This window comes from Clarias gariepinus, chromosome 6 (genome assembly GCF_024256425.1).
Source record: "Clarias gariepinus isolate MV-2021 ecotype Netherlands chromosome 6, CGAR_prim_01v2, whole genome shotgun sequence".
Classification (NCBI taxonomy): Eukaryota; Metazoa; Chordata; class Actinopteri; order Siluriformes; family Clariidae; genus Clarias; species Clarias gariepinus.
In genome coordinates, this window is record NC_071105.1 from 7977647 (window position 1) to 7991727 (window position 14081).

The 14081-nt window shown below is 37.9% G+C and overlaps 1 protein-coding gene across 2 annotated transcripts in view; it reads left to right on the forward strand.

Annotated features, from left to right (window-relative positions):
* The window catches only part of brinp3a.1 (bone morphogenetic protein/retinoic acid inducible neural-specific 3a, tandem duplicate 1), a 69774-nt gene that overhangs the window by 22926 nt on the left and 32767 nt on the right, over window positions 1-14081 (forward strand). For both annotated transcript variants that reach the window (XM_053498792.1, XM_053498793.1), the window contains one exon: window positions 10616-10803. In XM_053498792.1, coding sequence (XP_053354767.1) covers window positions 10616-10803 — 188 coding nt within the window. The remainder of the gene's footprint in view (window positions 1-10615; window positions 10804-14081) is intronic.

A 14081-nucleotide genomic window follows, 5' to 3' on the forward strand; every position in this document is an offset into this window, starting at 1 on the left:
CTAGTAGATTTCTTCCTGGCTGTGTTTGGAGTAAATTGTGTATTAGCTGTTCCATTAAGGGGAAGAATTGTTTTCTTGTTTTCTTCATGTGGTGTTGCTAAGCCTTCATCATGTTTCTAGAGGACTGTGGAAATGGGATCAAGATACCGGGTACCCCTGTGCAAACTATTTAATAATAGTTATAATATTGACGACCTGCAGTGATTGCCTTCAGGCATTTCTCCTCCGTTGCCTGGATACCCGGACTGTTCGTATATAGTCAGTCTCAGATGAAACCTGAAAACTCAGAATCAAATTATATTTGTGAAGAAATGCAAGTTTATGTATTATAAGTGTCCTGTGCATAAGTATATCAGCAGAGTGCTCAGTATGTGCGCTGATGTGTGCAGCTTGAAGTAAATCTGTAATTGATGATTTAACTGACTCTTAGTTTGTATCCTTAGAAAAGATTGAAAATAAATTGACTGTAGTAACATGTTCAACTAATGTGTGTCCTGTAATTAGCATCGCGGGTGTCTTCAAACTTGCAATCAGTTACTGTAGTCTATTTAAATGCTGAAAAATAGTCAATCTGCTGTTTGGTATCATGGTGTGTACGATGCTGAACATGCACCTGCGAAAGGAAAGGAGAGAGTTGTCCGTGGAGATCAAAAAGAAATTTATCCAAGAGCATGTTAAGGTGAAGGCTAAGACTTAAGGCAACTTAATATTCCTCTGACTGCAGTTGCAAATATTATCAAGATGCTTAGAGTCCATAGGATGGGGAGCCAACTTCCCTGGATACGGCTGATGTCAAATTAAACAGAAATATGATGTGAATGTAACAAAGGAGCCAAGGACAACTTCCAAAGAGATTCAAGGTTAATTCCGGGGTCAAGGTACATCAGTCTTGGATCTGATTTAAGCAAAAGTGGACAACTGAATCTTAAGTATACTGCCCAATGTCAGAACACACTACTAAAAACACCCAAGAACAAAACCTTGGTCCCACCAAGCATGGGGAGAACATTGAAGCTCCATGCACACAGACCTGAGGCAGGAATTGAACCCAGATCCTGGTGGTACTGTACAAGGCGACAGTGCTAATCACTAAGCCACCATGTCGTCGTTCATTAAACTATAATTCAATATTTTCTTTAATCGAAGCACATCAACAACTTCATCCACATGTATAAGCGTATACAAGTAGTGTTCAAATCAATCTGGGACTTGGGATGACATTTCTCATGAATAAAGGTATAAAACCGGTTGACATTTACAGAAGATTTCAGGCACAGTACCTGCTTCTGTCTTGTCATGACCCCTAAAAGCTATTTCTAATCTAATATTGCTGATTTTGATTAACACTGAGAGAACATTCGCACCAACTATAGTGCTGAACATATGGTTATTTGCTAATTTTTCTCTTGTGTTGTTTGAACATAATGTGGATGGGAGGAAAGAAGGCAGTGCAAACTGACAGATTTGCAGTAGTGTGCATGTTTTGATTGGGGCTTTGAGCTAAAAATGTATCTATCTGGATAACACCTTTGTCACAGTGACATGCGTTATGTACACCAGAATTGTTCTAAGGACTAAAATATTTTGCTTCACTTATATCCCATTTAATGAGTGTGGACAAAGCGAGTGGTTGTCAAACTTCCAGAATGTCATGCGCTGACCTTGCCAAGGGTTGCAAACCAGCGATACATATGTACAAACCATGCACAAAGGCTTATTTAGCTTATTAGATGGCATATTCATGCACTTTTCAGCTTGACTCTGACCATGCTGTCTATCAAAACCATTGTTGTATAGCAGAGGTATAGCATGCATCTAATCCCTTTCTAGGACATAGTACGTATAGGTAGCATTACCTTTGGTTTTAGATGGTTATATAGATATAAATGTGTCTTGTGAATGTCTTGTAAATTATCCAGTGCTTGTTGTTAATTATCATGAATGTATACTTGTGTTATAACCTAATCAGCCATAACATTATGACCACTGATAGGTGTAGTAAATAACAATGGTTACTCCATAACTATACTCCAGCAAACTGGTAACAGGATCACGGGCAGCCAAGGCTTATCCGTCTGGTCTGATCCAAAAAGTCGATACAACACAAAAAAGTCAACGCTGCCCAGGATTAAAAGATATCAGAATAATCAGTATATTATAGTCTGGCCTGTACAGGGTCCGGCAGGCAAAGAGATCAAGGTTGTTTACCCATGGTACATACAAGACATCCACGGTATGCACTTCATGTAAACTCCAATCCATGGAGGCTCCACGGGGCAAACCACAGCATTTAAAAAATCTACAACTAATGTCCCAGTGCCAGACGCCACATCATGCCTCCAGACGTCATGTGCAGGCATGCTGAGGGGCCAGAGCTGCCCCAGTGGCACAAGTGGAACCTGCACAACACTAGGCATAATGTTTTGCTTTGTAATGTTATGGCTGATTGGTGTATATAGACTGGCAACAAATGATGAGAAGAGTTTCACCGAGTTACTTAATTTGAATTATTCATTAGAGAATCAATCTCCAGCACTTAGAGTCTGCTTTGTGTAAACTGACCTTCTAAATAATCTCATAATATCAGAAAAGTGTTGTCTTTCAGGTCTGTTTTAAGCTTAGTGTACTACTTGCAGGAACGGTTCAGCAGGTTAACCAAGACGTCATTTCCCCTTATGGCTCATCCACTGTAATAGCAGGGGAACTAATTTACATCAGGAGTCAAAATAAATGTCAACATTGTTCATAATATATATAAAAATACTTGCAGGATGCAGAAAAGTGTCTGACTGTATGCTTAGTTCCTGTAAGCTAGTCTGGTTTGTTTCAAGGTTTCTGCCTATACAAATAAAGTGTAATTGAATTGAATTGAATAGTACGAAGGTTTAAAAAGAAAAAAAAGAAAATATGTATTAATAGAAGACCCACATGAAAATTTCCTGTTGCTGTTTGTAAAAAAAATCAAATAATAGCTTAAGGCTTAGAGCAAAAGGTTACATCACTTATTCTGCACTGGGTCATGGAAGGTCTGGAGCATATCCTAGGGAACGTAGGGTGCGAGGTGGGGTAGACTCTGGGTGGGATGGCAACCCATTGCAGGACACAAGCACACACAAACATAATCATATCTGTTTTTACCCCAGTCATCTCATTGGTTGATCTCCTAACCATATTCATCTGTTTCCAACACTTAATAATTTTATCTGTTTACACGGTATGTTATTGTTTATTTGTTAATTTATTAAATATGAATTATTCGTATTAATTTTCCAGCTTGTGCCTTGATCTTTTTTATGATAGTTATTAATATGCACTTAGTAAAAAGCACACTGAGTCGAGCCACATCTGATCTCATTTGAGCATGTTAGCTCTCAAAGCTCTCACTTTTAAATTGCATTGTGTGTTTTACATACAGTACGTCTTCATACATTCACATTTTACTTGCACATGAGCATGCACTGACTGTAAGTAACAATTTGTGCTAGGTATATTTTAATAAGCATAAATGGATGCTAGACAGTCTTTTCAGAATCAGGGATATGAACAGATGTGGAAACAGTGACGTACCGAGCAACAACTACAGTGTACCAAAAAATATATATATTCAAATAATGTGTAATGTATTCCACTGCAGGGAAAAAAATGTGATCGGAAAAAAAAAAGAATTGTGAGTGGAGATCATTTAAACATCTGGTGAAGTTGTATGCTTAAAAAAAATCTATAGCCGTGGTTAATAGTGAAAGTGGGAATGTTTCCATACAGTACACAACCAATGTGATAAAAACTCATAGGATTGGGCTAAACAGCTGTGTGGCCAGAAGAAAAAAACTCTTGTAAGTGAGACTCATACGTTAAAAAAAAAGGCTTTAGTTTGCTAGGGATCATATAGATCGGACATTGGAGCAACAAAAAAAGGTCATGTGATCTGATGAGCTCAGACTGACCCTATTCCAGAGTGATGGGTATGTCATGAAGAGCATGAAGCGATGCATCCATCATGCATAGTGGCTACTGTATGAGCTTCTTTGGGCTTGTTATGATCTGGGGTTGCTTCAGTTGGTCAGGTCTAGACTCATTATATATGTTTTTAATAAGGTGCATTAGCTAATGCCTTTTATTCAAGTTTAGTGGATTTCTGGGAATAAACCCATGTGGTTAAGTAGCACAAAGTAGTCTTGACATCCCAGGTGGGCTACCTAATGAATATATGCTTTGTTCCCTTCTGTTAATAATGAAAAAGCTCGAACAGTGTACGCCCTGTAATAATGCTGTATCACTACGATAGTTACATTTAAAAGCATTTGTCATCATCCAATAGTTCTCTATTATTGTACTTTTGACAGTAAAGAGATATATTTATCCTTCTTGTTTACTGCTGACATCCTCACTGTTATCTTTAAATTTATTCCTAATGCAAAATTATAATTCTCCCAATGCGGCTAGTTATCAGAGTACAAGGTGAACAGGGAGAAATGTATCATGGCTCTGAATAATAGCTTTGCACTGACCTTATTCTGACATTCTTATCATCACCTACAAGAGCCAGAATTTAGATACTGACTTGTTTAGTAATGCATTAGCTGCTTAATGTAATTAATTTAGTTTGTTTCTGCATTTGTATAATTTTATATGATTGTGATTGTTCTATTGAATAGTAAGATATGATATTTGACATTGGATTCGTGTGCAAATTATTGCACCCAATTTAAAGTCTTGTACTGCATGATATAATTAGAACGAACACTCAATCACTTACTCATCGTCTGTACCACTTTATCCTGTATACAGGTATACAGGGTGGGTGGGGGGGGTAGTGGAACCTATCCCAGACGACTTGGGGTTGAGGCAGGAGGCAGGGTACACCCTGGATGGGGTGCCAATTCATTCCAGGGCACACACATATACACACACTCATACACTAGGGGCAATTTGGGAATGCCAGGTAGCCTAACCGGCATGTCTTTGGACTGTGGGAAGAGACCGGAGTACTTGGCGGAAACCCAACAAGCACGCGGAGAACATGCAAACTCCATGCACACGGAGGGAGGGGAATCGAATCCGGACCCCGAAGGTGCAAGGCGACAGTGCCAACCAAAAAGCCACCATGCCACTATTAAAATGAACATACTTTATTATTATTATTATTATTATTATTATTATTATTATTATTATTATTATGAGCTGAATTTATAATAAAAAGCAAGCTGAAAAGCATAGCACAGTCCTGGTGGAATAAACAGCAGCTCTGACAGTAGCCAGCTTCAGGGCAAATCACAGGTTTATGTTAATAAACTCATTCTAATACATTATTGTTTCTATAGTAACAACTCATTCACAATAATATTTAGCTTAGGCATAGCACATAATCTATGATTATTAGTTACCCTTAGTCTTAAAATGTATAATTCCTCACATTTGTTAAAAGCCTTCTGTGGGACTTTTTATAAGGAAGCATTTAACATTTAACAAGACTTTAATCTTTGTCACATTGTCAGTTTTAGAAATGTCACTTCCCAGAATACAATACTCCATCACAGTCTTGTTCATGTTCACGGTCAACTGACTACTGATTCCACATACTGTACCTTTCCTAATGAAACACACACACACACACACACACACACACACACACACACACACACACACTCTGCTAAGGTGCATATTTAAGGACTCATTTTGTGAAGTGCTCTGCCAGTTCAAGTTCTGTATAGTAACAGTCATTACCATGCCTTGTTATCCTGTTAAGCCCCTTTCACACATGCACTCCTTTCCATAAATCGTACTGCACTTTAAGGGGTCATCTTCATGCCTGGATACACTCACTCTGTAAAAATCACTCCAGGAAATCATATGAGGTTGGCACTAGCAACTTTATGGATCAATTTCAACATGAAATAATCTGAACTGCATGCAAGAACATTTACGGATAGCCGGGCAGAAGCTTGAAGTACTGCCCTAGGACGCAGAGAGCAAAGTGAGCTTACCGATCAAGACAGTCTAGGAAATAGTGGTTGAAAAATGTGTACTGTGCAGGTAATAAAAAAAAATCTGTTTAATTTGAAATATGGTAATGTTAAAATTACCACTCATTTGGATAGTCTGATAGAGGACTAATTGTTGAAAACAATAAGTACTGTGTACCGTAATTGCTAAATGAACAAATGAATAAATATATTTACTGGTGTGAAAGAGACCATACAATACATACGGTATCACAAGACCAAACAATATTCTATTACATTAGTTATTGCATCTTGAATTTCATATTTTTCCCATCCCTAGTCACAGCACCAATTGTGTCATAGAGATGCCTATAGTGCTCCCTCGTCCTACGCCACCTTGCAGGCATTGCACCAATTCCCAGCTATGGTCCTGGACAAACAACCCCTTTACATTGCTGTTTCTGACTGAGTCTGACCAGGTTTTGTGGACAGTCTTGCCACCAGGCGCTCACTGGCCAACTCTGCCCCCAGGCATGGCTCCGGGGGCTAGTCACAGGTTTCCATGTTCCAGGCAGTGTATCATATAATTTCACCTATATTAATAAGGCAGCATGGTGGCTTAGTGGTTAGCACTGTTGGCTCAGGCCTCCAGGGTCCAGGTTCGATTCCCGCCTTGGGGTCTCTGTGCAATGCATGTTCTCTGGTTTCTTCCAACAGTCCAAAGACATAATCCGCACGTTCCCAAATTGCTTGTCGTGTGTGAATGTCAATGTTAACCGGTCCTTCAATCGTGGGGAAAAAATTTAAATTTTCATCACTATTGGCCTCCTTGGTCCGTAATACAGAGGTTCCTAGATGGATGGATAGATGATACTCTGTCTTTACATTCCTAAATAAAAATAATACTGTTAAAAATTGTCTTTACTTTTAAAATAATAATTAAAATAACTTTCTCTATTAACGGTAGTTTCCTAATTATAACAGTTTATGGATGGAGTTTATAGGAGAAAGATTGATTACTATAATCAATGCTGCATCATTGTAAGCCATTTTAGTTATAATATATTGTTATATTTGTGGAGATAATAAGGGGCCGAAATAACCTTTGGACCAATAGCAGGTAATGCAGTTCTATTTGTTATCTATGAAACACGCTGTGTAAAACATTTTTCTAGGCATTTTTAAGGCCATTTTTCCAAAGAGTCACTTTATTATGATGTGTAGCTGAGATGAGTAACCTGAAATAATATTACAGACTACTTATTGTGACAAGCAATAAAGGTAATATGTGTTTGCAACACACCCAAACACACACACACACACACACACACAATAAAAAAAATATATAAACTGATTTCCAAGCAAAGACAGGAATTTAAAATTCTAATAGGGAGATACTGTAATAGTTAATTAAACTTGACAGATTAATTTGGAGCTGTTACACAGAAGCTTTGAGAACAGTATGAAAGCTACTATCTGACTAAACATTGAGGAACAATGCATTCAGTGCTTTAAGATATCTGTTTAATTGCAACCTACCTTAAAAACAATGTAAAATTTAAGTAAAGTTGATTAAAGTGAAAAGAAAAAAAGAAAGCCATTATGAACTAACACACATAGAGGGTGAACACGGCAAGTGTTATGATCAGTACATACGCACTGATCAACCAGTCTTCTCTGTTCTTTGATTTTCTGGAATTGTGGCACAATTGTAATACTGTAACACCAACAATTGAGCCATAGTTAAGTAGTTTAGGCCAGAAAAGGTACTATATGAGCATACACAAAAAAGAGTTTGAGCATGCAAGAGAGTTAGAGCGTGTGCAAGAGATGGTTGGAACGCTATTCAGGAATTGAACACAAATATATCTCCAAAATATAACACCACAGATCCCTGCCAGAAACACAACTTTGGTCTATTGACTATTGGTCATTGACCGATTTAGAAAAAAAATAAATAAATAAACTGAAGATATGGATTTCTTGCTAGTCCGCGTGGATGGTTGAGTGCTTTTGGGTGTTCGGAAATGTTATGTAGAACCAAAGTTACTATTACTTTTAAACATGTAAATTGTCCTGCTTTTAAAGCATTTTAATGATTATAACACAAAAAATTTATTAACTTATACACTATATGGACAAAAGTATTTTTCCGAACCTGACATTTTTCCGAACAATTTTTCCGAACTTACAATGACATTGTTTTCAAATAAAATATACTTCAATATGGAGTTGGTTCCTTTTTTTTCAGCTATAACAGCTTCCACTCTACATGGAAGGCTGTCCACAAGATTTTGATGGAGTGTTTCTGTGGGAATTCGTACCCATTCACTCTGTAGAGCATTTACGAGGTCAGGCCCTGATGTTGGACAAAAAGCCTGGCTCGCAATCTTCATTCCAGTTCATCCCAAAGGTGCTTGATGGGGTTGAGGTCAGGGCTCTGTGAGGGCCAGTCAAGTTCTTCAACACAGAAACCATGTCCTTATAGTCCTTGCTATGTGCACAGTCATGTTGGAATAAAAATGGGTCCTCCCCAAACTGTTGCCACAAAGTCTGAAGCAAAGCATTGTCTAAGGTGTCTTGGTATGCCAAAGCATTAAGACTGACCTTCACTGGGGATAAGGGCCCTGATTGAAACGTCTGAATCCTGAATCCTGAGATGGTCTTCATGAAAACCTGATTTTCAGAACAGATCTCAGTCACTTACGTAAATGCTCCTAGATTAGATAATTATCTAATACGTGGTCGTGTGACTGAAATAAAAATGGGTAGATCAGAATTCATGAGACTTTTTTGCTCTGGGCACTCGTTGGCGTCATTATTCAACCCTGGCAGTGCAGGAATTTTTATAGCGGTGCTAGCAACATTTGCTAAAAGAGGGAAAGCAAAGGGTCCGACTAACTGCTTGCTAACCTTCAGCGCAAAATCCTAAGCATATTTTTGCTAACATCACATCCATTGTTTAAAATAAATGAGCAAACATGATGTGTTTTAACCCAGATGACATGAGCTGGGACGTATCAATGTGTACATGCGTGCTATTTTAGAGGACAGACGCGTCCACGTTAGGTTCAGGAAAAAGTGAATTGTAAATGTGAACCCTCATGGCATGCAAATCTGATCTGACCAAGAAAGTTGACAATACTATACCTATGTGGCTTGTAATGTGAAAATAGCCGCAATTAAACATAGTAATGCCTAAAATCAGTAATATTTTATGGTTTAAAGGTTAAAACCCTCGAATCCCATCCACAGTGATAATCATATCAGTCAGCAGCACTGATTGACATTAGTACTTTTCACACAATTTCCAAAGCCTTTCTGGTTTTGTTTGCAAGCTTGTAAAAAAAAAAAAATGACTCAATTTGCATGAAAGGTTAAATGCTAAGAATATTAGTTGTAGTTTTATTTTATTTCAAAATTAAATGGTTCCCATTGCTACCCATGTTCCTTTTTTTTCTTGTTTTGCAAAATTCTATATTGTTTTTTTCTTTTTCAATTTTACTGTCAAATAAAACAAATGGTATGGGGTGGCTTTTGTAGATAAAAAAAAAAATTGTTTTGTAGAATAAAAATAATTTATATATCAGTTGGTAAACGAGGGCTAAACAATGTCACAAGCTTAGAAGCAGCTTGTTTTTCAGAGCTCCTTTGCAATCTCAGTTTGTAATGAAGGTGGTCTCAGAGGCTTCTGTTGAGTGGCAGCTTTACTGTGGATTCTGTTTTTTTTTTCACCAGAGTGTGTTCTTTCTCTCACTTCCATGCAGTCATAGCTCTTAGTAGGGAAGCATAGCAGGTATTTCTTCAGTAATCCTGTGCCTGCTGTGCACCTGCAGCACCAGCACAGTGTTGGATTAGCCTCCGGCTCCATCCATAACTGTCCATCAGCTTCGTGTACTCTGACACAACGTCGATCATCCCTCTTCCTCCTCTCACTCTTTTCCTGACGTCTCCTCGCATTTACCCAACGAATAATTATCACTTCTCATTATGCAGATGTTCCTCAGATTCCTTCTGCCGAGTGACAATACTTCCTATTTCCTTTTTCTTGTTCCTTCTCGACGCTCCGACTCCACCCATCTTATCATTCCTGCACCTGTCTTATTCGTGAAAACATCAGATGCTGTCGTTTTCTAAATAGCTTTGATTTTCTCGCTGCATGCCACAAAGTCTAGCTAATGTTTATCAGCAGTAATAAAAAAAAAAAGTCAGACAAAATAACCCCAGATTGCACCATTATGTAAAACCATAGGGGGCGGGACAATGGAGGTTGGAGCAGTTGAACGTTGGAGCAATGCCTAGAAATAGAGTTCAAACATAATGACACTTTTTGTTGGGGGGAAAAAAAATCACAAGAGAGATTCAAATAGCAGCTATTGGGGTCATGCAGTCATCACATTTTCTCCCCAGCAGGTCATATCTGAATGAGTCTCAACCCTCACGCACAAGCTGTGTGACGATTTAGTTTGGCACTTTTCTTTTTTTTTTTATGCTACAGAAAGAGATCAATTTTCAAAGAGACCATAGCTTCTTTAAAACATCTGAAGCTACACAAAAGTCAATCAGTGGTTTAAATGTCTTTTACTGTTTTACCACTGCAAGCCCTATGGTGGGATTGAAGCTTATTTATTTTCTAACCATGTGTGTGTGTGTGTTCACGTTTGACATTTCAGAGAGTTTGGACGCTGGAAGGTGAACAGCTTGGCTCTGGAAAGAGAAGACAATGGCATTGCCTTGCCCCTCGACCCAGAGTTCATGCAGACCATCAGGCAGCTGGGCCGCCGTCCCACCCTCAGTGCCATCACCGAAAACATCATCAAGAAATACGGAACGCATTTCCTGCTCTCAGCTACACTGGGAGGTAAGCAAATAGAAGTGGAAGATAAGCATTATATTCAGGACGTTTGGCAGACGCCCAATCCAAAACGACTTACATTTTATTATATATCAGTTAAGGGCCTTGCTCAAGGGCCCAACAGTGGAAACCTAGTGCTCAACCTGGGATCTTCTAATCAGTAGTCCAATGCCATAACCACTGAGCTATCCATATAGAGTAATGTACATATTGGGATCAAGCCTGGCCGGGAATCGAACCCGGACTATGGAGGTGCAAGGCGACACTGCTAACCACTACCATGCCGCCAAACATGGATACAATTGGTTAAAAAAAGAATTTCACTGAAGGGAAACTAGTGCAAGATGTGCATGTAGTTCCTGATAAGAAATTTCGAACTTTGTCCAGGGAATTTACAAATCTTTGCCTGATAAAATAATAGAAACCGAGCAGTGAGCTTTTACTCCCATTAAAAGAAGTGAAGGAATTGCGTATTATTAGGTATTAGTTGAACCTATGATATTATAGCAAATACTGTACCCTGTTTCAAATTCATTTTAAGGTCAAGAGATGACCTTACCATCCAGACGTGTATGTGTATCCAGACGGTACACATACTGTATCTATCGCTGACATTGACCTCAAAGCTCCACATTCGGTCCTGTTTTTAAAGTCTGACAAGCCTCCGCAGTATACTGCTGAGATGTTGGCGTTTAATCGATATTGCCCAAGGGATGGTGTTTGGAAGAAAGAACACATATAGCACCAATTAAAAGTTTGGACACACCTTGGTCTTTCCTGATTTTTGTTTCTTTCTACATTATAAAACAATGCTGAAGGCGTCCATGCAATAATCTCCTTTGAACATTTGATATTGAGATAGTGTCTGCTACTTCTATTCTGTAAAGTCTTCATAACGACTCTAATCTGAGGTGCTGTTTGTTAATTGATGATTTCTGAGGCTGGTAACTCTAAATGAACTTCTCCTCTGCAGCACAGGTAAGTTTTGGTCTTGCTTTCCTGGGATGGTTTTCATTAGAGCCAGTTTCATCATGGTGCTTGATGGGTTTTGCAAATGCACTTGACACAATACTGTTATTGCAAGAACTAGAACAGCTGACCAGCTGAAATAAATCACTAAACAAAAACATTGACTTAGAAGGTGTGTCCAAACTTTTGACTGATACTGTATGTCTGGTCAATGTTGCCCCTTTCCATAAAGCTACACTGGCAAAATGTAGCACAGAGAGCATTTGTTAGTTTGCAATATGTTGCAGAGACGTCTGCATTTAATCCAAAATGTTCACCAGATGATGTTTGGACGATGAACCAAAGCTAATACTTTTCAGACATAAAAATTTCTTATTCCATTTAACTTTTCACTCTACACCATTTTATGGGCCATTTTTGACGTCAGTTTGTCCCGATTCCCCTTGTGATACTTATGTATTAAGGCATAAGAAACTTTCATGTTGGACTAAATCCCATCAAAAACAACTCAAGTTATACCCTTTTTCCAAAGGAAGTTGACCCGTGAAGAAGAGATCAGCTTTCTTGGGTTGTTTCATGCTATAGCTCCCCTAGTGGCAAAGTTGAGACTGCAGCTTGCACTTGCGGATTTAAGGATTTTTCAGCTTTTTTCATGAACCATGTTTCAGGCCTTGTTAAGGGCTTTGCTTTTTAAACATCTTGATCTAACCCTAAATCGATCTAAAAGCCAACAGTTATTCCTGCGAGAAAATGGGACGAGTAGCAGAAGCAGTACTGTACATAGCACTTGCAAAAAAAAAAAAAAAAAAAAAAAACCCAGCCCTTAATTTAGATAAGAGAAACAGTTAAACCGATAAAAGTAACGGTGCTAAAGTGCCTTAGATTTGTTTCTTAAAGTCATTTTAAAAGACTTCTTAAAGGCTTTGTTTGTGCTCATTTGCTTTTTCTCCACCTTGCAGGCTGTCAGGAAGAGAAAGATGAGTTGAAGTTCCTCTGTTTACTCTTACTGTTTGTCTTTCTTCATGTGCTGAATTCTGTCTGACGGCAATCAGTCTAATGTTAAAGTTTTGTAACTTGAAGCTCGTCTATTAATTATACTGTACACACAGGAAGTTGGGAAGCAGGCAGTGGTGGCTCAGCCAGTTAAACCTCTGGGTTGTTGGTGGGGTTCAATTGAAAACTGCTTTTGGATATAATTTTTTGTTTGTTTATTTGTTTGTTTTCTGTACTTGGATAATATAAGCTTTGATTTATTGTTCAGACATCTTCTGGTGAACATTTTCGATTAAATGCCAACATCTCTGTGAAATATTCCCAATTAGCAAACGCTCTCCATTCTACGTCTTGCCAACATAACTTGATATATAGGGACAACATAGGCCAGGGATATGCGTGCATTTTGGGTAGTGCAGTTTAATAACATAAAAGCATTCACTTTGCATAAAAACTTTCAATTTGTAACATATCAATTTGTTATACCATTATCATTGTAAATGACTTCTATTTTTATGCCAAAGGTTTTAAAAAAAGACAGGAGACAACAAAGGAGGATAATCCATAATTAGTAACACAAAAGAAAGTCAAAATGTGATTTCAAGTTAGGTAGGAAGTCGCACAGCGTAGTTTTGCACTATGGCCAGTAGTGTTCAGTACATGAAATGGATTAAATTTTGGCAAAACTTGGTATCTAAAAAAATTACCTGATTCTTCAACAGAATTGGGAAATTCCTATTTTTTTTTTTTTTTTTACTACTGTAACACTATCCAAGCTGGTTACAGTTGTCATAGAAAAAAATGCTTTTTTTTTGTTGCTATAAACCCATGCTACTAGTGAAGTTATTTTTAGGGGTCGAGGGAAATCCTTGAGTGAAAATGCCCCTAAGGGTTCCTTGTTTCTTATTAGAATCCTTATTTAAACATTGTTGTTGTTGTCTTTGTTTTTTTTTCCCCCAAGATATTGGCCACATTTCTGCATCAGGACATAAAGTAATAAACCTTGAATCAAAATGGAGCTTATTGAACCAGGAATCTAAAAATATGCATAACTCAAATCACCCGAAATGTAAATTAATACCTGATTTGCTGCGATGGATCACATATATGAAAAGATGAAACAAGAAATCAAAGCTTTAACATAATGTTTTGGAAAGCTTTCTTCAAATTTGTGATGATATATTTATACAACAGGGTGTACATATTAAAATGAACTTCTTTTTTATTTTATTTACTGTATATAGCGTTTTTAACAACTGGTCTTGTCACAAAGGTGTTTTACTAAAAATCTGGATACAGTTAGAAATTTCATGAGCAAGCCA